The sequence below is a fragment of the Centruroides vittatus genome, unplaced genomic scaffold, assembly GCF_030686945.1.
Source record: "Centruroides vittatus isolate TY-2023 unplaced genomic scaffold, ASM3068694v2 scaffold_1519, whole genome shotgun sequence".
Lineage (NCBI taxonomy): Eukaryota > Metazoa > Arthropoda > Arachnida > Scorpiones > Buthidae > Centruroides > Centruroides vittatus.
In genome coordinates, this window is record NW_027122682.1 from 446461 (window position 1) to 471557 (window position 25097).

Genomic DNA, 25097 nt, shown 5'->3' on the forward strand with positions numbered 1-25097 from the left:
TTGAGAATGTTTTCATGAAGAAACATTCATCTCCATATCTTGTTAGTCATGCAAATTTTCACTATGAAAAATCACCTGAAAAATACTATTACACACTTCTTTTTATGTTCAAGCCTTGGAGAAATTCTGAAAAACTGAAAAATGGTTATACCACTTGTTTTGAAGCTTTTAATTTTTTCATAGACAGTCTTATTGCTTTGGTATATCGTGATTGCCTCTAAGACATTATCAAAGCAAGTGAACAAATGTTAAAATCAATTGAGAAAAGAGATTTTAATGTTTGGTAATAAATCTAAACTCATAGAGTGTCCTTCACAAAGTGTATTTAACAAGTGTACACCAATAGACATTATTAACGCTATGCATGAATTTCATTCTTCAGATATTGACTTAAAACAAATGATACAGAATTTAAATTCAGATCAAAAAGAATTTTTGACAATCTTTGCACTTATTTAACTTCCAATCAATATGTTTTAAAACAGTTTGTGACTGGAGTAGGTGGTACTGGTAAAAGCTACTTAATCAAAACAATCAAAGCCAACAATCTTTACCAAAACTTTAGGCAAAGATGTAGCAATAACAGTACCAACAGGTATTGTAGCATTTAACATTGAAGGTATGACTATTCACAGGCTTTTACAACTTCTGGTTGAACATGGTCATAGTGCTTCATATAAATCATTAAGCAATCAAGTTCTTAAACTTCTAAGGTTTGAATTGAGAAATGTAATTTTATTTATAATTGATGAAGTTTCAATGTTAAATAATATGATGCTTTCATTTATACATCTTTGACTGACTGAAATATTAAGTTCATTTGATGAAAGTGATAGTTGGTTTGGGGTAGGTATCTTTCATTATTTGGTATTACAACTATCTCCAGTCCAATGGCAATTAGTAAATGATGCACATTGCAGTATATGTAAAGCACAAAACGTATTTACAAAATCCATAGTAGTACGTGCTAACAAATTATTATTCATAATATGTGTTAAGTTTAGAAATGAACAAGAAAAATTGATCAAATTTGAAGGTCCAATAAAAGGGGTCCCAAACTGTAGCATTATAACAGACAACCTGTAATTATAAATTTTCATCGGTAATATTTCACCTTGGTCATTAATTGCAAAGTGGGCATTACATTTGTATGTTTAAAGAAAATAATGAATGAACAGAATGCAATGATACTGTTGTAGAATAGAGTAAATGGCCACACAATGCAAAAAATCTGTACATACTTATTCTTAGAAAAGCTTAAATATAACAATTTATAATTTTTTGAAATTAATAAATAATATATTACAGTAGACCCCCTATAACACAGTAGATACATTCCGCGTTATATGAATCCGTGTTGTACGAGTCACTTAAATACATGAGCCAATCACAGCCCGGCATGTGTGCAGTTTAGGGGCTACGGCTGTTTGAAAGGTTTTCTTCCATAAAATTAATCAATTCTAGACTAATTTGACTCAACGTTTCCAAATCACGTATAATTTTTTGGAAATAATCCATATAAACTATGCTATAAACAAAAAATTGTAGGATTACTTACCGAGTGTGCACCGTTCGACGACACCATTGCTTATGCTTGTTTTCGACGCAGAGCGGCTCGTCGAACGGCGGACACGTGTTTCCTGATCGGCGAATTTTTTGCAGAAAAATAACTTAACTTTGAACACATCATTAATAAAAATATAATTTTTATGGCAGTTAAATAATAAATATTTTTAGTAGGTCCCGTGCTTGTTTAAACTCAACAGTTTGTACAATACCTGCTATTGGTCCAGATTCATCCAATCCTGTCGCAACACAAGTCGGCGATGACGTTTTACCGTGTTATACGAATCCGTGTTATAGGGAGGTCTACTGTATAATGAGAGTATTTGTATTTCTTTCAGAATAAAAACACTTTTGAGCCTTCATTAACCCAAAAACATCCGAGATGTAAAAAAGTTGCACAAGGTAAAAACTTATGACAATTTAGATGACAGTCAAAATTTTTCTAAGGAGTTTTTCTTTGGTAAAGATAAGCTTGGTGCTAGGAAGCAAAATGTAGAAAGGATTAATACAGGTGTAAATCTTGTGGGTACCACTTCAAAGTGCCAAGCTTATATTCACCGAAGAATAACTGCTAAGAAAAATTTTGACTGTCATCTAAATTGTCACAAGTTTTTACTTGATGCAATTTTTTACATCTCAGAAGTTTTTGTTAGGATATAACAAAGAAATTGCAGAACACAAATGATTAACTGATGAAACTTATTTTTATATAATATTCATTCAAATATGCAGTGTATAAGAAAACTGTCGTATACTTTGATAGTATTTAACAATTTGCTTTGTGTTTTAAAAATTAATTTTAAAAACTTGAGAAAATAAGAATAAAATTATTCTACTTACCTGCCTTGAGGAGTATCATTTGGTCCTCCAAAGGTAACTCCGTGAAGTGAGGAATGTGTTTGGCCCACTCCACCAGTTGATACAACTGTCGGTCAGCTGCCTGGCATATATTAATCACAGGATCATTCTGTAGTAGTAAATATACAGTATATTGAAGTTATGCTAATTTTATAATATAAATTTAAAGAGTAAGCCCATATATATTTACAGTTCTCCCTTAATTATTTTGGCAAGAACGCATGTAGTCCCAGTATCTGTCAGCAAGTTTTTCTTTATTATGTTAAATAAAAAATTTTTATGTGAAATGTTAGTATATAGTAGCTTTTGTCTCTCTCTTCTTTTGTTTTATTTTAATGAATATTTTAAAAGAAACACAGAAATTTATAATAGCCAAATATATCTAAAACCCAAATTATTTTTTGGCTAGAATTGAGCTAATTATTAATTAATTAAATTACAAAATTTGGTTTAAATGTAGGTAATTAAATTGCCTTCTTGCATTAACCTTAATAAATTAAAAATTACTTCTGAACTTTAATTAATTAATTTATAAATTGGTCCAGACGAGGACTCAAAATTGCAATTCTTGTTTCCTATACAGATATTTTACTAGTTTCTCTACTCGGACTCTGTCTGACCACCAATTTCAAACCTATATTGTTAGATCATATAACGTTACGGGTTATAGTCACTGCATAATTTCATTTAGGCTAAATTCAATAATTTAATTAATTAAAAATTAGCTTAATTCTAGCCTGAAAATAATTCAGCTTTGGATACTTTTGGCAAATGTAATTTCTTTCAATTATTAAAATTTATTAATGCATATTATCATATTTTTTTAATGAAATAATTAGCTAATTTATAAAAATATAGGTTAATGTTACCTATGGTTCCAAGATGGCGGCTCGTCTGATTCCAGCAAATAGAAGAAGGGAAACAATGGGGACGCACGTTCTAACCTAACCTATTCTAATAATTTTGTTGGTAATAATTATGGTAATTTATTAGAATAGGTTAGGTTAGGTTAGAACGTGCGTCCCCACTGTTTCCCTTCTTCTATTTGCTGGAATCAGACGAGCCGCCATCTTGGAACCATAGGTAACATTAACCAAAATATATATTTTATCCTAACATAAAAAGACAAATCTCTAACTTTAAAAATTTCAATTAAATTAAATCTATAAATTTAATTGATTTTCAATATATAATATGTTCAATTTTATTATTGTAACAATTAAAATCTTTCCGAATTCAATTCTTTATAGTTCATATCAATTTGTAATGTTAGAAAAATGAAATTATTTTGTTACTATTGCATATAAACAATGCTTAACTGAAGTAATAGCAAAAAACTAACCCACATTCAAACATTTTTGATTAATCATCAATCTTCAAGCATCACAAAAATGAACATTTTGTAAAATGAAATTGCTATGAATATGGTATACAGACACAGAAAAATTTTCTTTAAAGTGATTTAACAATGTGTTCTTCTAATATATTAAGTAATATCTTCACAATTTTTCCTTTGAGGAGAACATGCTTAAGTGCGACGACTCTTTCCATAAATAAATAATAACGATGGTTTTACATAATTATTATGCCTTTGTGTCCTTTACCTTAATTTAAACTTATGTCGTCTACTGGTACTTTAGAGTTTATTTTTTTAAATTATTAAATAGTGAAACCCATATTTTTGGGAGCTCTAGAGGGGCTTATTACACAGCTCCAATTTCTCAATACATAATGTTTTCCAGGTGAATAAACACTTGTGGTCTTCACATTGTACAAGGATGGAGGATTCATTCCACAGGGGCGTAAAGTAATGATAGATAACCCTTCTAGATACTTCTGCAGAAATTATATTATTACAAATGTCATCTTGATGTTCTAATATATGGCTTTGCAATTTTCTAATTGTGGCTCTAATATATATCACTTTTTCATCGTGTTGAAAGCGCTTGCAAAGATATTTTGTATTTATTTTTGTGTTTTATTCAACAAAACCTTATTAACACCAATAGACTGCTCTTAAACCTTTATCTGATCCAAAAGGTTGGAGGGAAAAAAGTTTTTAAAGGTTTAATTTTCAAGATGGTACCTCTGAGATATAAGTACACCTGCTCTGCAAACTGTTCTTTTATGTGATGCCTAAAGATGGTTAATCGGCCAAATAAATCATATTACAATGTATTAATTTTCTGAGTTAATAAGTTCTATACTGACGGCATTGTTCTATATTCGGAATGTATTTTACAAAAATATTTGCATGTTTTTCCCCCCTCTAACGCTTCAATTAAGCAGTTTGTTTTTTTGTTTATGTTTATTTTCCGACGTGTCGATTGTTATATATTGTAATTATTTTTTCAAATATATTTATATTATAAACTAATTACATTTGTTTCAATCTCTTCGTTTTTTGGTTCAACTCTTTTCTCCGCATCTAAAATCCTCTCTATTGGCATATCACTTTGCGTGCTACTCGTACTTTCAACTTCATTTTCGTATTTCTCCTTGTTGCGCTGTCTTTCTTCTTGAACAGCTAAAACCAATTTAAAAAACATTCTAACATTATTATTTACTTCATAATTAAAAGTAATTTTCAATTGAACCTAAACTGAAATTTCAAAAAACTTATTTTTCATTTCAGAATATAAGTATATAATACCACTAAGAACATATAATCAATCAAAAATTCCATTTAAATGATTTATCTTTTTCAGAAATCTTACACATTCTATATAATGTATATTTAACTATATCGAAACGTACATCTAAAAGCTGGATTATTTTCAGGCTAAAAATAAAGTATTGATCTTAGCACAAAACAGCTTAATTAATTAGAAATTTTTCAAAAAACAATCAACATGGAACAAGACTTATTTTGCTTATCATGCATATATCCATTTAATTAGTTAATTCTAGCCTGAAAGTAACTTGGATTCTATTAATATTAGGTTTTTGTGTAATGCAACGGTTCTCATATGGCCATATTGAGAACCTTTACATTAAACTATAGTGGTTTACGATTATGCAAGACCTAGGCAAATTTCGGGACTCGTAAGAGCTGTTTTATATAAGTTTACTAGGAATGGAGTGCCTCACTGTCATCCAATCTCAGCATTTCATATTGTTTTGCCACATTCTCCATATCAGTACTATATAAAAATTATTAGGTTTGTATGTATGTACATACGTACGTACATGTGTTTGCATGTGCATGCACAAATATGCAAGCACATGCACATGCCATGATATTCTATGAATGTTAAGAATTGAAATTTGACCATGTTTGGCCTATTTTTTTTTATATATCAAGTCTGCTTCTACTCAAACCTTTCACATCAGTAAGTGAATGAATCACAGAGACCAATACAGCTTTATTATATTAAATATAATATGAAAAGCCCATGTCACATGATATTCAATATTATACAAGATCTTGCATCCTAGCTAATACTGGAACAAGACCAAGTATTGATAAGCATATAATTTCTACAAATATTAGGCTTCTAAAAACATGAACACTACACAAATGCCTAGGATACATCTGTCTAAAACCACCACTGAGTATTACGACAGCATGGATAACATGTCATAATATTTGTTATTTTATAGCTATTATTTATTTATAATTTCTTATACCTATATAAAAAACTACAAATTAATATATAAGGAATGATTTAAAAAAAGAATACAAAGCATGTAAATTCCAGTAGATATTTATTAGGTGAATACAAAGTGACTCACATGAAAGGCTACTACACACATTACTTCTGAACATAGTTTCTCCATCCATTCAGGCACTTATTTCGGCACTTCATGAAGCTCGTGATGCCTGTCTCATAGAAATTGACATCCTATTCTTGAAATGAAGCCAAGCCCTTACTTTATCCTGCAATACTCATCTGAGTGAGACCAGCATCCTCTGAGATATTTCTTCAGATGGCAATTGCCCGGAGTGAGGTCCAAGTTGCATACTAGATGTTGGAGCACATCCCACCCAAAACCTGCGAGGACATCACATGTGGTGACAGCTGTATGTGGAACCACATTATTGTAATTCATTACTATTCCCCCACACTAATTTACAATGGATTTTCCCTAGTGGCACATGCTTTACTCGCAGAAAACAAATAACAGAGCACTTCTCCTCATGTACCCAGCTCTCCGAGTGGGTCGATACTTTACATGCCTCATCCAGTTCAACAATTGTATACACACTTGTTACACAGTTGCAAACCACAATGATTTGGTGGTTTGCAACCCTCCAAAGTTATGGTTATTTTGGAGGGTTGCAAATTACGGTTGCAGTAGGTAATCCGTAAACAAGAACGAGAAAGTAAGAGTAAACCTTGTATTCTTATTTTCCAATCATCCTTTGTATTTAAAAATTTACACACATTTAAATAGCTAATTAGTTTTTATTATATTTTATATTTATAGATATTAACCTACTAATTACATATAATTAATGATACACAATACAATTTATTACTTATAAATATTAATTCAGTGCAATAAATGAAATATATTTCTTATAATGTTAAAATAATCTTTGAAAAAATATTCTACACCTTTTTAGTGCCAAATTTTTACTGAAAGCATTTGTGAAAAATGCCAATTTTCTGAAATTAACACTTAACTTATAACTGACAGTAATTCGACAGAAATACTTATAAATATTATAATAGTTCATTATAAATATTATAATAGTTCATATATATATATATATAATTTAATAAAATAATTAATTAAAAAGTCATCTCAAATATGTTTTCAAATTTTCAAAAGTGTCGTTATTCACTTTACTTAAAACTTAAATTGAGAAAATTTCGACTCCTTAAGATGTATAAATTCTCGAAACAAGTAAAAAGTACTTTTAAATTAAGATTTCTTTAAATAGTTAGCATTACATAAATAATTTTTAAGCCTCAAAATTTTAAGAATGGAGCTAAAAGCTTTGAAAATATTTATATAACATTATATTAAGATTATTTCGTTTGGTTAATGTTACCCTAGGTATACAAAATGGCGGCTCGTCTCCGATTCTAGCAATCAGAAGACAGGGAACAGTGGGGACGCACGTTCTAACCTAACCTATTCTAATAATTTGGTTGCTAATAATTATGGTAATTCATTAGAATAGGTTAGGTTAGGTTAGAACGTGCATCCCCACTGTTCCCTGTCTTCTGATTGCTGGAATCGAAGACGAGCCACCATTTTGTATACCTAGGGTAACATTAACCTTTCATTTTAACTAAAGATTCTTTTTACATGTTCTTAAGAATTTATACACATTCAATTCTGATTTCACATGAACTATTATACCTTCCTAAGTCTTTTTTCGAATTTCCGGTACTAAGTACTAACATTAACGACCACTTAACTAACGTTTTCGATCGCCTCCGCGATCTTCGTCAGGTTTTATTCGACGGTTTTCGAGATAGAATGCAATAGAATTCTTTCAAAGTTCAAACGATCGAACCTCTCACCGCGTGCCATAATTGCGAACGATCCAACTTGTTTTTAATGCCTATAATATAATCATAAAAAATGACTGCGTACATCCGTACATGAATAGTACACTACTCTGATATGCTACCATTGCGGGTGTACTTCGGAGACATATCTCCACGCATATGATAAAACGTTTCCATCTTTGAAATTAATGCATTTCCCTGATTTAGACACCTTGTAAATCTCAAGGGTCTCCAAGGCCCTGATGCGGTCCGTGTCGAATGATGTTTTAATTAGGCTGGTTTTATCAAAATCTGCATTATGGCACGTGGTGAGAGGTTCGATCGTTTGAACTTTGAAAGAATTCTATTGCATTCTATCTCGAAAACCGTCGAATAAAACCTGACGAAGATCGCGGAGGCGATCGAAAACGTTAGTTAAGTGGTCGTTAATGTTAGTACTTAGTACCGGAAATTCGAAAAAAGGCTTGAGAAGGTATAATGGACATCATATGTACCGGTATGAGGATTGTTTTTACATGAACTATTTTACATGATTTTTATTTAACACTTCTGGAAAGAAAATTCAATTCTCTTTTTACATGATTTGTTTCAATCTAACATGTTTCAATAAATTTGCCTTTTTTCAAAACTTTATTTAATTTTAAGAAAAAAAAAAATTTATAAAATTTGCATTTAAGGACACGCTCCAATAAATTTTATGCTTCAGCTAGTTTTTATGAATTATTTGAACACGTGTAGCAATAATGGTAGTGTCAAGAAGAAGCTAAGTACACAGACAAAGACAGTCTGTTTTACATGAAATTGACTATGTCATTGGTTCGCGTACTTAGCTTCTTACCTCCTAGCTTGTCCAGTCAGTCTTTCAGTCCGACATTATCCGGCAATTGTAGCAGTCAGAAACATTTAAGTTTGATGATTTGATTGTACAATTGCAGAATAGTTTTTGGTGTTTAATTGAAAAAGTCAAATGAAAAATAAAATTTACACAAATAATATAAATTTATTAAATTTTGTTGATAAGTACGTTACAATTGTCCCGTCTCTCATTTTGGTCAGACAAGTGCTCTTATATTAATTAGTTTATCATATTATATTATCAGTTTAAAAGTCACAATCATAAAACATCTGGAACCAATCTTCTATTTTTTCCGTACGAACAGTATCGTTTTTATTTTTCTTGCACCGATTTTTTGGGAATGTATCTACCATCTAAAATGGAATTTGGTTTACTATTATTCAAGTAAAACATAAAAATAATATTTTATTGAAACCAAAATAGTTAAAGCATATAATATATGGTAAATTCAACTTCTAAAAGTTCAAAATTTTGCATGATAAATAAATCAAATCACCGTTTCAGAAGAACTCCATCCTCCACCAGAAGATTTCAAGAACTCCAGGAGAATAAAAGAACATTAATGCTTCTAAAAACATTAGAATTAATGCTACATTCCTATAAACATAGGTATTATATGCTAGAACAGTTGTATATATGTATGGTAAAGTCAGCATTGTAATATTACTACTACACAGGATGCAAATAAGATTAACAATACTTGAATTTGTTTATCAAGTTCCTTCACTCTTGATATAGAGGTTAGTATTGAAAATTACCTAAAAAACATTTTATTTTTTAAAATTTATATTTTGTTTATCCTTGAATTTTTATACAAAAGTTTTTTTAATGTTTATTTTATTTTATTTTATAACTGTTCTGAATATTTAATTTAAAATCTGTTCCAATATAGGAATTCTGTTCTACGTTATTCTAAACCGTTAAACGATGATTCGAAGCTTAGGATGGTCAGATTTTGACTGAAAGCATTTCTTTTATTTAACAAGAAATGTCGGTTTTATGAAAAAAGCAATGATTTGATTGTTGTTAATTGTCTACTAGGACTTTACTTATTAATAGGACTTTATACTGGTGTTTAAATAATAACTACAGGTGATATAATAAAGAAATTTTGTTTTTTCCTGAGCTAACTTTCATTGCTGTGCCAATCTTTAAACACCAGTATAAAGTCCTATTAATAAGTAAAGTCCAAGTAGACAATTAACGATAATATTAGAATTAAGGACAGTAAGGCTTTTACAATGATTTGATTGATTTATTTCTAAACTGTTTCAAAAATTGTTTAGAATGTAATGCTTAATACCGTAAAGAGTATAATATCTGGTGTTTCTAGCACTCGTTCTTTATTAAAAATAAATGTGAAGCAATATTAAATTAAACTTGCCTCAAGTTTTTTGTATTTATAAAACTTTTATATTACAGTACTATTATTTATTCACATACAATATATATATTGTCATAAAACTAAGTTAGCTTCACTTAATTCTTTTTAAATTATACAATTCCTGAATTCCTGTAGAATTATTTGTCATTATTTCAATATTTATACCTTGAATACTTTTATACTTTCTTAGAAAAATTTTAATGTTGCATATCATGTCAATTTGATTTTTCAAATTGTAAAGTTAACTGTAAACATTTCTTCATCTAATAATCATCATTAATTCGCTTTTATAATTTAGAACCCTTTTAAAAAATCTAAATTTAAGAAATTATTTTAAATTTTATGCAGAAGCTTCCTGTAAAGCAAATAACAGTTAATATACAGGATGGCACAAAAGTCAATTAGACAAGATATATTTTAAAGACTATTTTAAGGATGATTAAAACTATCACAGATCGACCGGTTATTGTCGTTCACAATTCAGGTCTTCATCAAAAACCACCGAATTGCTAACAATAACGTACAATGATATAACAGTTTTAATCATCCTTAAAATAATTCGAAATAATATTTCTGTTAATTAATTAACAGAGTTTGGGCCACTCTGTATTTATATAATACTAATAACTTTAATCCTCCCTGTAAATAAATTTTTCCGTAAAAAACACTCTTCGGTAAATGCTCCTCGACACTCGTGACATTCGTATTATTGGCCTGAATTTGCATTGAATTTGCTTTGCGATTCCATTGATTTATATTAGGTAACTCACTTTTTGACTTGGAACAAAACTTGAACATGAAATGGTCTGATCTTTGACTCGTACTTCCAATTCTATCTTCGAAACCTACAGGAGGGCACATAATCACTAGAATCATTTAACTCAATTTTTATCTTCGTCAGTAAAAGATCACTTGCACTTATATCACCGTCACTTGCCACAAACATTGATACTTTTTGTTTCTTCTTTTTATTTCAAAATGTAATGTTTGACAGAGGACGATGCATAAGGTCAAATATATTTTTCAATTTAATAAAAACTAATTAATATATCTATATATATATATATATAAAACTAGCAAATTCTTATAAATTGAAAATAAGACAAGATTATTCAATTAAGATTATTTAAAATTATATAAATGGCATTTTTCACAATAAAAATTAAAATATTTTGTTCACATAATTATATGGCACTAATCAGGTTAATTAAATATATATATATGTATATAATGAAAAAGAAATACTTCTGTACATCTTTTATTAAATAAAATAAAGAATCCTTGGCTAAAATTATTGCTTAGACCATTTTTAAAATGTATACATATATAAGTTGGTATTTTCAATATAAAACAATAAATAAATAAAAATTAAAGCCAAATTAACTTAATAATTTTGTACTTTTAATTATTTTTAAAGTTAAATAAATTAATTATATTATAATACTAAATGTAAATAAAGAAAAATTCAGTTTTTCTTGAATAATTAACATTTTAATACATAATTATTATTATAAATACTGTTAATCCTTGATACGATATACAGAAAAATAACAGTACAATAATGCCAATGATCTGTGTATCTGAGGACGTCACATTCATAGAAGAAACTTATAAGATTTTATAAGACAAACAATCTATATTACGAGATATAGAAGGGAAACAAATTAAATACTTCCATTCAAAAATGTAAACAATACAGAGTCCCCATCAATTTTCCAATATCTTATGGTCCAGTACCTCTTTTAATCTAGACGGAATTATGAGGTCACTTCAAATTCTCTTGACTGACAGACTAGTTTACTGAATGGACACAAATGTGCAATGCCATTTGTGCAGACCACATAGTGTACGTTTGTTTGGATTGTCTACATTGCAGCTGTTGATCAATTTTTAATTTATTTTATTTATTGCACATTTAAGTCCGTTGGCTATGGCATCTCAAAAACTGTCAGTGATATCAAAGGAAAACACCAATCCATATTTAATATATATGCTTAATCTCAACTTTCTAACAATCCATAGCACTTTATAGATCCCTGCAAAGCACTGGCGAAGCAGGGGTAGTAAATAAAGTAGAGCACCTAAAACCAGTTGCACTACAAGGGTTTCTGGCATGAGGGAATGCTCTATTAAGTGTCAAGTGTCAGTACCTTAAAGACATGAGAAGTATATAATTCATAGTCTAGGATGAATTGTTGAGTTATTGTTATATGACCATGATTAGTTTGATAAAACTGTTAATCTGGCAAACCTCTGAACTAGACATACCAGAAAATCGGTATTAGTTGTGGCTGCCCGCATACTACCTAGCAGATATTTTAGGCATTAACAGCTGCAGTCCGATCTTTCCATTCTGACGTATATTTTCGAACGAGAAAATTTGTTCCGTTGTTTCTGAAATCTGTTATTTCAGTCCATAAAATCAAGGGTCAACAGTATCAAAAAATATCTCACTATAAATAATTACTTAATGAAATTATTGTATATTTTATTTCTTATTTTAAGCTGAAAAAAAGAATATTTTTAAATATAAAAGTTAATTTATAACAATATTAAACTTAATGTCTAGACAAACTGTATTGTTGAGTAGATATGATACTTTAATCCAGTAAAGTTTGTAAATTAAATTATGTAAAACGAAACACGTTCTTAATGAAAAATATAAATATAAATAAAACAGTTCCTCTACATCTTTCCCAAAAACTTTTAAAAATAATGTTGATGCTGTTGTAGTGCTTTCGTTCAATATGGTTTAATAACTGTTTACTGGATTCAAATGTAAATACAAGTTTCTTAATATTTTTGGACCTCTTAATTCTATTTTAATGAGAAAAAAAAGAGGTCCAAAAAGCTTGTGTTTATTTTAATATTTGGCTCCAATAACACAATTTTTTTCCTGTGTTTTAATTTGAACTTTTGAAGTGTTAACGAGTAATTTGAATTTAATTCCATTATTAAAGAATTAAAAAAACTTCTGAAAAATTTTATTCGTAATCAATAAAAACAAAAACAATATATATAACACTCAAAATTACGATTTTTATTAATTTTTTTTTTTATAATCTTTCTAGTTTTACCTTCTCGTTTCATTCCCATAGCCAAGCATTTTTGATAGCGACAATACTGACAACGATTTCTTTGTCTCTTATCTATAACGCAATTACGATCTTCTCTACAAGCGTAAGACAAATCTTTACGAACGGTTCTTTTGAAGAATCCTTTGCATCCTTCGCAACTAATTTTTAAAAAAATTTCTAAATTAAACAATTCATTTAAAATCTGACTTATTAAAATGATTAAATTTTAAAATTTTATATTATTTAAGAAATTTAAACGATAAATAATATTTATTTATTCATGCATTATATAAAATTATAGATATCATTATCAAATGTTATTTAAATAAATTATTAATTAAGATAAACAAAAATTATACACAGGTAGTCCCAATTAACTTTTGGACATAATGTGGTACTAAATGAAAGTCAAATGACCTAAAATCAAGCAATATAGTTGCATGTTATAAAAATAAATAGTGCTTTACTCAGAACCAGCATCACCTATTAGTGTATAGTCTGCAGCTGAAGAGGGGTCTGGACCCAAAATGTATACTGTTGAATGACTATCTGAAGAATTTGATTTGTCAATCTACTTTAAATATGTCGCTGTGTAATACGTCCTTAAATTATCAAACTATATGATTTAGAAATACAATGATGAAAGGGCAAGAACTTTGACTAAATTATAAAAGGCGTTTCATTCCATAGAGATATACAAACAAAACTTTTCTTTAAGGTAGGAAAATCTTTACTTTTTTTAAAGTGAATATATGTATTGTGTTAAACAGAAAACAGACTGTAAAAATTAATATTCACAAATGATTTTGCTATTACCAAAACTAGCAGAAAATGTTTGATAATTTGAATTTGGCATACAAAAAACAATTTAGAAGTATTGAGATGTTATTTACAGTACAAAGGAACGAGTTGTCCAAAAGTCAAAGACTGCCAGTACTACATTAGAGAGAGCCGAATGTTAATAAAAGATATTAATACTGTTGACCCTCAATGTAATATCTAATAAAGAGAAGTGGCAGTCTAATAATGCTAATTATCTGTTATATCTGAAATCATGTCAAATTACAAACTGAACTTTATATCAGACATAAAAGTCAAAAATAACTTATACTAGGACAAATAAAGGGAAATAAACACCACACTTCCAAACAGAAATAAACAATAGCTGCCAATGCACTGTCTAGTTCACAAGTGTATGTTAACAACTGTAGTCTGGTATTCTCAACTATTGTATTTCCACTCCAATAGATGCCTTGGACCAAACAAATTTGGTCCATTATTTCTAAAATTCATTATATCAAAGACCGTAAACTCAAGGGTCAACTAAGTGCGCAAAAGCATGGTGGTATCTTGAAGGACGGATATAACGATTTAAAATCTAACACCGTTATGTAAGCTGAAGAGGTGATCTGTTTTAAATGATTGATTAATTCTTCAGGGTTAGAGATGGTAAACTGATAGCCACTTTGGTTTGTTGGTTAAACTGATGTACTAATATTAATTTCAAAATTGTTGAAAAACCATTACTTTATTTATCATTTGTGCAAACTGTTTAAAACAGTGTTTCTCAAAGTGGGCGATAATGTCCCCTTGTGAGCAGCGAGTAAATCTAGGGGCGCTGGAGACAGGATACTGAAAGGTGACCAAAGGCAAAGGTTGGGGTCACTGACAGCCGTTCCCTTTCCTCTGTTAAACGGATAAGAAGAAACATTGTGTTTAATGGTTTCCAGATGTCAAGAACAATGTACAATAAGGGCACAAAGTGTGAGATTCATAGAAAAGTTTTACTAAGAATATCTCCAATCCTTTCGCGCACAAGAGAAAATAGGTTAGGGGCGTTGGGTATAACTTTATGGAACAAAGGGGTCGGTGGATCGAAAAAGTTTGGGAATCACTGGTTTAAAACATGCAGTTTTACACAGGCACTACAAATCCATAATAATCCTCTGAGACTAGAAACAATTTTAAACTTAATACTCCAAATTATATCAACTAATAATGAATAAATTTGAAAAAAATCATATATTTTAAAAATATTTCAAATTATATTATCATCTATTCTATATACAAGTCGCTCAACTTTCCCAGCAACATTTGATGGCACCATCTGTTATCATACTTTATTAAAAACTTTTTGTTTTTAATTATTATAAAATGGCAAAAGCTTAATTTTGAGGGCAGGGATGGGTTTTATAAAAAAATTATATAAATGCTAATAACAAGTAAAATTGTCATTAAGTCCGTCCCTACCGGAGATATATACAGCCCCTATTATTTCCCCACCTCCTCGACCATTAACCACCAAAATTTAATAGTATCAATCCCCCTAATAAACAAACCACCTTGCAAACTTTAAGAAATTTTTAACAAAAAAACACAGGAGTTATTAAGTTTCAAAGAGGGTCAACAAAATCCTCAGAAAAAAAAACTCCAAATTTTTTTGCATTTCTGAACATTTCAAGGTGTCCCGAGTCCAAAAATAATAAAATCTTTGGGGGTCATATTTTAACTGATTGCCATACTTTCCCTCTGTTACGTATAACGGTCGGAAAAGTAATAAATAATGAGAAACAATAATTATTCAAACAAATCACCGAATTCTGTTTTTATAGTAGTAATTATTTTATATATCTAAAAATAACGTTAAGTAATTTTACTTGATTTAGCGCAGGGTTGGATTTAGATTTATTACAGTTCTATGCTTTAGCTTCACAGTATAAGCTCTATGCTAACAGCTTTGTAATGCTAACTTTTAAGTCTTAATTTGTAATGTGCTTGGCTTAAGTTGTGTGTATAGCCAGCAATTTAATAAACATTACTTATTTTATCTTAACTGTAGATTGCACAAAGGGCCTACTTGAAGGACCTGCAAACACTTCTGGTACGTCCTCAAAACAGATTCTTGTAACTCTAGATTGGGGCAACCAGAAGGTCTCTAGTTGGTCACAATTGCTCCTTACATCCTTCTAATATAGCAAAATTGAAAAAAAACGAGAGAGCAGGCTATGTCATGGATGCATACATATCTGTTCTTGTCTCCTTTTTTTAAATGGAAATATGAATCATCACTGGTTAAATGCAACTTTTGGTAAACAGTTGGAGTCTCTTAAGGGTTTACGAGCTAGTAGTGAACCTCAGTTATAATACAAACCTCAAATATTACCCAACAAAAACATTTTCGGATGATATACTTTTTAATCAATCATTCAAATTATTGTTACTTAATAAATTATGCAACAGAATTGCAATTCCCTTATTTAAACTTTTATATTCCTTTTATATATACATTATTATATATAGGTTACCCACTCGAACGACTCAAATGATTCAATAACTTCTTAATATATGCAGCGAATAAATAACTGGTAAAATAATATTGTATTCTTTATTACATATTCTTTATTGTAAAAATCTTTAGAACTTGGTACCATATTTTAAAGTTGTAATGAAAAATAAAAGTGCAGCTAAATTAAAGTAACCGCAAACTTTAATAAGTGACGCGCATTATTCTTTATTGACAACCTTGATATTTACAGGAAAAAAATAAAATTATAAACAAAAAAAGTGTTTACTAAGTTTTTAACATTTTATTTATAAATTACTTAAGTACAATGCTGCATACTGTCATAGTTAGATGTTACTTCCTAAACAATGACTATTAATAACTAATGAACGTAAACATCCGTCGAAAGTGGAAATTTGGACCTAGTAACTAGTGAGGGGAGAGAAATGAATTAACAAACTCTGCTGCCAAATTGGCAATTATTAGATTTCTGTTTAGTATAACTAATTAGAAACATAGTTTCAATTTTTATATACATAGTTTTAAAGAACTTTTTAAAAAAGATTTAAATTAGTTATAATGTTATCCGAAGAAATACATGTAAAAATATCTACTTACAGCTAAATATATAAATTAGCAACTACAGTATTAAAAAAAACTTAAGGTTAGGTTTGATGATAATCAATTAAAGAGATAATTTTGTTTAATTTTTATAGTAAAACTAGTTAAAATAACAATTTTACAAATGTTTAATCTTAGCAAATACTATTGTCCAAAATCCATTTAAGTGTAGATTAAAATTACTTATTTACAATGAAGATAAACTTTCATAACATTGTTACTTTACCAACTTTATTATAATTTATGTTGTGTAACATTTTAGTAGTTGATCATTTGTTTAATTTGAAAGAGTTTTAATGATTTCAAAATATGGAGTGATTGTTCCCATAGAACCATTTAACATTACCACAAATCTAAGATTTCTGCTTATGAAAAAGCTATAGTTTTGTGCGAAATGATATTAGGATTTACATGAATGCTGCAGTTTGATGCCAAGAAATCATCCAAAAGACTTATATCCGTAAAAATTCCTAAGATTTCAATGGTAGTTGTTGGGTGGCAATTTTCAAAATGCAGACCTATATATTCCCATTATCAGCTATCTCTCCTATGTTAATCTTGAAACTGGCATTAGATAGATGAAAATTAAGACCAGAGACCCCAATTAAATATATACGAATAACTGTACTAGAAGTCACCTGATTTCACCTCTAAATTTTCTTGAGAACGCAGTTAAATAGATTATGCAGCTAAATATTTCAGCCAAAAAAGAGGATAAAGTAAATAAATAGATAAAATTGGTTTGGATTAGTGAGAGTACTGTATTTAATTTGCAAAATAAACTTTTTAAGTGAAAATGCATTTAGTATGCATTCTATTTTGTAACTATTTACTTTGCTTTTTTGTTTTATATTTCAAACCTAAAGATAGCCAAAAATGTTTGTTATTTAATTATAATTAATTGCTGGATTAAAGATTGTCTACTCTAAATTAAAATGAAATTATTCAATATATTTTTGTCTGTAGTCTGGTGACAAAAGACAATCATTTTTGGTTTCTAAAACTCTCTTTATTCTGCTTTATTGGAGATATGGTTGCAACTCTCCCGGATTTACCAGAAGACTCCTGAAATTTAGCAAAAATTTAAAAATTTTTCCGACTCCTAAACTTTAGAGTAGACAATATTTACTTGACAAGATAATCAGCAGATAGGATTACACATTACAAGAAATTAAACGATAGGCAACTGCATTTTGATGTGGCTGAGAGTAAAAAAACTCCTAAAATTTTTACTCCTAACATGACAAACTTTCAGAATCGATTCTTCAGGAGTTGGCAAGTTTAATTAGAGAACTTCATATCACAATTAACATTTCATAAACTCTATCCATAGTACAAACATACCTCTCTAATATGGAAGGTGAGATTTTAGACCACCACAAATCACAAACTTTTTCATTTTCCAGAACATATTGTAGATATGTCGTTAGGCTTTTATATCACTTATTAAACATCCAATAGCACTAAGCTTTTTAAGTAAAAAATAATAAATTAAAAAATCCGTCTAAGAGTAAGGCAAATACCAAAAATAATACACAGATATAATTGGAAAATGTTGTGTTAGTGCAGTGCCTTAAAGCAAAGTAAAGTGTACTTTCATGCTTTTCTTAACTCGTCTTTGGGGGAAAAACTTACTTTAAGCATTTGATTGTTTAAATACTTCCAAGCTAAAATGATTCGAACGAACTTTACATACTTGATTCTTTGAATTTTTTTTAAACATTCTATTATCTATGAAAATGACCTAAGAAAACACTTAGTACTAAGGATAGGGTTTTAAAAATTCTAATTGTAATAGGAAGTTCTCTAATAAATCAAAATAAAAATTAATTTGAAAAAATTATACAGTGGACCTTCGTTATAGCGCTGCTCACTATACCGCGCACTCGGTTATAGCGCGGGCAATGTTCGCGACGCGATAAGCTCAAACACATTTATACAGGTTCGTGCGTAGTTAGTGAGTAGCGCATTTTATTGTTACTGCGTATTGAGTAATTGCGTGTGTATTGAGTTTCTGCATGTATTTTGAATAGTGTTTAATTATTGTATGCATGATGAGTAAAAGAAAAGCTTACAGTGTGAAAGAAAAGCTTGACATTATTGCTAAAGTAAAGAGGTGAACCGCGTTACACCGCGCCGCTCGGTATAACGCAATTCACCTTACAACGCGGGTGTTGTTTCCCGCCCGACATGCACGTTATATCGGGGAACCACTGCTGTTAGTTTTGAGTTTTCAAATCTCATTATGAATTTTTCTAAATACTACATTTAAATCGTAAGAAAACTACAATAATATTAGATTTAGTTCTATTCTAAATATCAAATTTTTTTTTAATATAATGTTGTGCAATCATGAAATTTGAACACAACACAAATAAACTTTTCAACTTTTAATAAAATGAATTTTGGTTTTGTGGTGAAAGAAGCAAAACTTTATTTATTACAATTATAAAAAAAAAAAACTTTTTACTCTTTACACTCTTTTAAACTAATTATTTTTACTTATTTAAATATAATAAAAAAAATAATTCGTCCACCGACCCTCAAATGACCTAATTAATTTATCAATTTTTCATATAAATCAAATGACTTCTTGAGATTTTTATACCCTTATTATAGATTTAGAAATATTTTTCTATTTTCACATAAGAATATGTAAAAATGCAATTTAAAAAAACAATATAACAAACAAAAAGCAAATGAATGAAAAATTCAAGGTACAAGTGCTGAATAATTATATCTAATAATGCTCCTGACAAAGAATAAATCATAAAACAATTGTATAAACTATATTCTAAGGAAAGAAATTATGTGAACTGATGTATTTTGCCTGTCGCTCCTAGGAAATGGCTTCATTCATCATTCTTTTGTGTTTTCACTATCACTTTCACATGTATGGTTAATACAAACACATGAATGAATAACTACAACTAATCTTTATTTCTGCTGCTTCATTAATTTTGATTATTTTATTTAATGATATAGTTTAAAAAATTTTTTTTAAATTTATTTCATTATAACACTATCAATGATTAATATTATCTTTTGTTATATTATAAACTTGTAATAATTTATGAATTGTCATTAACCTTTTTTCTTCTCTTTTATTAGTAATTTGTTTCACCAAAGGGAATTCAAGGTTTTATTCAGTAATCTGTGTCAAGGATAATTAAGTTGGCCAACTAAACTGTTTAATGAGCAGAAGGCTCTTACAAACAGGAAGCTGAAGCTCAAGGTAAATGACATTAGGGATCACTTACTTTGACAGATTTATCTTTATAAAATAAATACGGTTGGATAACTTTGTACATATGCTGTTTGTTTGCTTATACAAAACTGTAATTAATTCAATGAAAATTATTGTAAATTTTATTTCATATCGCAAAATGAAAACTAGACTAAGCAAATGCAGTTATCTTTATCAGTATGATTGATAAAGTATGTCTATTTTCTTATTAATCATACAAATTATCAATTCAATAGTGACTAACGTTTTCTTATCATATTCTTATAACTTATACAGGGTAGCGCATAACTCAGTTAGCCAAGACTATTACTTAGATCGTGATGATAAAAAGTAGTAACTGAAAATTTGTAGCAATGTATTATAATGCTATAATAACTTCCAGTTTGCATCGGAAGTTCTTATATAGTTAATCAAGGCCTCCCGCCCCTACGGTTACCATATCTAGTCTCGGATTTCATCTATCTAACTCCATTCTCGAGATTAAGAAAAGACAGGCGGCAGACGGACGGACAACAATGGGAATATATAGGATTTTTTCAAATTACAGTCCAATTAATTTTTGAAGAACAAATTTAGTTTTATTTTGAATGCCAAACTAGCATTCTAATATACTTGGAAATTTGAAAATAAGATATTAATAAGTGTTAATTAAGCATTTGTATATAAAATTTAAACATGTTTTTGTAACTACTTAAGATAACTAAGTCAAACCAAATGAAGAATTTTAGTTGCTTTAGTCTAGCAATGCCTTTGTTTGTTAAAGAAATAACTCACAATATTATATTCTAACATAAATAAAAATAACTGGAAACATAATGTAAATAAAAAATAACATTAAATATCCTAAATGAAATTTCCTTAATTTTAATGTGTTACTCCACATTGTTATATATACAATAAGACCCCGCTTAATTCTGCCCCACTCAACACTGATTCGATATAACGCAGTCTGCTCGAAGCCTAAAAAAAGCTCAAAATTTACGCCGATTTTAATTTTGCGGCATTTCGTTGATTCGTACATAATACGATTATTTACGAACACGAACCAATCAGCAAAAGGTGGCAAAAAGACATAGAACTGGAAAATAGAGATTCTGAAAACGAAGAACCCAAAGAATTTCTCTACAGATTTCCTTAGTAGTTTGGTAACAATGACCGAAATCGTTGATCAAATTGTAGCGAATGATCCAGATTTTGAAAGGAGTGCAAAAGAAAAACGAGGCATTTTGGATGCAATCTTAAGAATTTCAGAAGAGCCAGGATTTTCATCACGAAAAATGAACTTTACATTTCTGTGTGCATACATTAATGTGTTATTTAACATATATTATTATAAAAATTAATATGAAAATAACCTAAACTTAAAGTAGAATCTGTTTATTTTTGGTTGCATGTTCACCTATCCCTATTTACTCTATGTTAAAATGACTTCGTTTAATGCTGTTTCGCTTAGCGCTTTGTCGTCTAGGAATGCATCCCCGCGTTAAGCGGGGTCTTACCGTAATTGTTAATGGAATTAAAAATAACCATTTCTATTCACACACAATTTATTTATTTATTTTTTCAAATAATTATTATAAATTAAGAGAAAATTATTTGAATATAATAATAAGTTAATTTTAAGCATAAATTTAAAATTGACAATAATATCAAAATATTTTCCGAAATTAATTACTTTTATAACTTCTTCCAAATTGAATAAATAATAAATGAGAATATTTTATATCTTTAAATGTGTATTTAATTATAAAAAGTACAAAAAAAAACTGCTAATAGAAAAAAATTATTTACATAATATTTATTAACTCTCAAGCATGAAAAACTTAAAAAAAAAATGTTAATAATGGCTTATTAGAATAATCAATATGTATTCTGATACATTCATTATAATGTTTATCTTACTAACTTTGCTAATTATTATAATTAATGATCATTGTATATTATATTCCACAAGATTACAGTATCTACATATATAAATGAGGATGGATGTTTGTTCGCTACACATGTCTAGACCATTTGACCGAGTGCTACGAAACTCTGCAGTTACGTTCAAATACTTCTATCTTAGATCATGTTGTGCATCCGACCCCAAATTATCGACGAGATTTCTATATATCGATTAATTTCTGACTACATTTGATTGCTAGCTTTACATGTAGCACCATCTATTTGAAAAAATTTAACAAAATAATTAACTAAACATAATTCCTACAAAAAATGGATATCATTTTAAAAATGTATATTATATTCACTGAATTACTGCTACAATGATATAATGCGAAATAGATGTGCCATTACTGTGACAGGTAGCACACACAGCACTTGCCTGCGAGGACTGTAGTAGTGTTTTGCCCCCGTACACCATACTTTTCCTGTTAGCAATAGAGTCGTGCCAGTTATTTATCTAACTCCATACAGGGAAAAATTTTTGTATTGAAATAACATGACTTAAAGTACAAATTGGAAGTTCATATATAGGTAATCTGGTCCTTTTCTCTTACGATTCTGGTTTCAACTTTCATCTAACTCCATTCTCGAGATTAAGGAAGGACAGATAAACAGTGGAAATTTATAGCTATAGAATTTTTTCAAGACCGGGAAATGAGAAACCATAGTGACAATGGTAGGCTAAAATAACCAAACTCTTTATATGGTTTTTGTTTTAATGTTTGTTATATCCACTATTTGATTTATAATATATAACTACAAAGGTTATCTTATGTAAGGGATTATCACACCGAGTGACCAATCTAACACAACTTTAAAATTCTTTATTCCTCTACTGTACACAATTTAAAGAAATTTTAAAATGTGTTAGATTGGTCGCTCGGCATGATAAACCCTTACATAAGATAACCTTTGTAAATATAAGTCAAATACTATAATATATTAGAAGAGTTAGAAGTAGAAAATAATCTAATAATCTTAATTTTTGCTGTTGTTATTTTTTGCCCAAGTAATGCCGAGCTCATCTGCTAGTATTTCGGAACAAATCAGACCCGAAATTTATTTATTATAAAACAAAATTATTTGCAAACAAAAATAAAGTTTCAGTTAGCAATGGATAACTTGAATTAATCTTCTTTATTTATATTTAATCTTAAACTTTAAATAAACAATGATTAATATATATAAAAAGAAAAATATTTGCTTTTTAAACTAACAAAAATAAAGTGTATAAACCATAAATTCTAGTCTTGTTCTTGTAGCAACACAATTATTTATATTATTTTAACAATAAATATTCTACGATCCTTTAAAGCATTCATGATGATGGAAATAAGTCAAAATGCGCTAGAACTTTAAAAACAAAACAGAACCTAAAATAAATATTTTCTATTTTTTTTTTAAATTTGTGGAATCTTTATATATATTTTAATGATTAGCAAGTGCTGAAAAATAAATCAACACAAATATTTAGTTGTAAAATTTTATACAAAAACCTGTACAAATAAACTATCATAAGGGAAAGAACAAGTAAAATAATTCTCTCCCAATAAGTAGAACAACATATAATTATAAATTTACAACAACGAAGTAACTGTGTAACATCAAAAAAAAACTTTCTACACTAGATAAATTCATCCGCTGATTCTGCAATTATTAATTTTTATATTTTTAATGATATTATTTGAAGAGATGCTTTAAAAATACTATTTTTTAATGGCTAGAGAAGTACTGTCAACAAGTTATAAGATTAACAGTTATTTTTAAACAATATATTATAATTTTGGAACCATCTCACATTTGTTGCATTCTATAATCAAGTTTTATTTTTTATATACATCTGCAGTTATTGTTTATATGTACAGATCAAACTAAAAGTTCACTTGCAAGAAGTAGATTTGAACAATGATGATGACAAGTTTCAAATGTTATATCTCAAGCATTTAGTAAATAAATGTTCAATATTTTTTTTCAATATGGCTAGAAAGGCAGTAACAAGTAATTAAAAAAGGGACAATATCATAATCCAGCAAGTACTTTTTTCCTTTATCAGAACTAATATTTTTCACCTAACTTAATTCTCAAGTTCAATCACAAAGAAATAGCGAGGTTGAGGCTGAAGTTTTAAATGCAAAAACGTGTACGTTGGACGTTCGGCGCCGCCTTCCTGTAAGCCTAGAAGTTTGACAATGGCCTTTGGAATGTTGAGCACGATTCCACTGACTTTCCAAATGCCGTTGCCTAACTTCTAGGCTTACAGGAAAGCAGTGCCGAACGTCCGACGTACACATTTTTGCATTGAAAACTTCGGCCTCAACCTCACTAATAGTACTATAAAAACTGAGATAAAACAAAAATCATTAAGATAAGCGACTCCTTCAAAGGTAAAAAAAGACAATATGACATATGATATGGGCCAACTCCAATATAGAAGATTGATGCTTACTTGTTCGGAGGTTGGTAGTGATGAGAGTCACGTAAGTCACAATAATTATGTTATAACAACCCTATACACATTAACTACACTATACTCTCTGAAATATTGCTTAAATGCCAGAGATGACAATTTGCTATCAAATTCTGGAAATAAGTATTAAAAGGAGATTATTATAAAATATTCTTATTTAAAATATATTTTAAGGCATAAATCATACATTATTTAGATTATATATAAAACATATTTTTGAATATATTACAAATTTTGTCCTTTTTTTTCATTAATAATAGTTATTTAAACTATTATATTTTCAAATGTTATTTGTAAAGTATAATCAATGGTAAGACAAATTA

The 25097-nt window shown here is 28.9% G+C and overlaps 1 protein-coding gene across 5 annotated transcripts in view; it reads right to left on the reverse strand.

The window, feature by feature from the left end:
- Nucleotides 1-25097, reverse strand: part of LOC136987373 (retinoic acid receptor RXR-alpha-B-like) — an 83169-nt gene that overhangs the window by 13858 nt on the left and 44214 nt on the right. For 2 of the 5 annotated variants that reach the window (XM_067285110.1, XM_067285108.1), the window contains exons 4-7: nt 13210-13367; nt 10903-10977; nt 4806-4951; nt 2407-2533 (exon numbers count right to left, since the gene is read on the reverse strand). In XM_067285110.1, the coding sequence (XP_067141211.1) occupies nt 2407-2533; nt 4806-4951; nt 10903-10977; nt 13210-13367 (506 nt within the window). The remainder of the gene's footprint in view (nt 1-2406; nt 2534-4805; nt 4952-10902; nt 10978-13209; nt 13368-25097) is intronic. The other 3 variants (XM_067285109.1, XM_067285112.1, XM_067285111.1) reach the window with 3 other exon arrangements.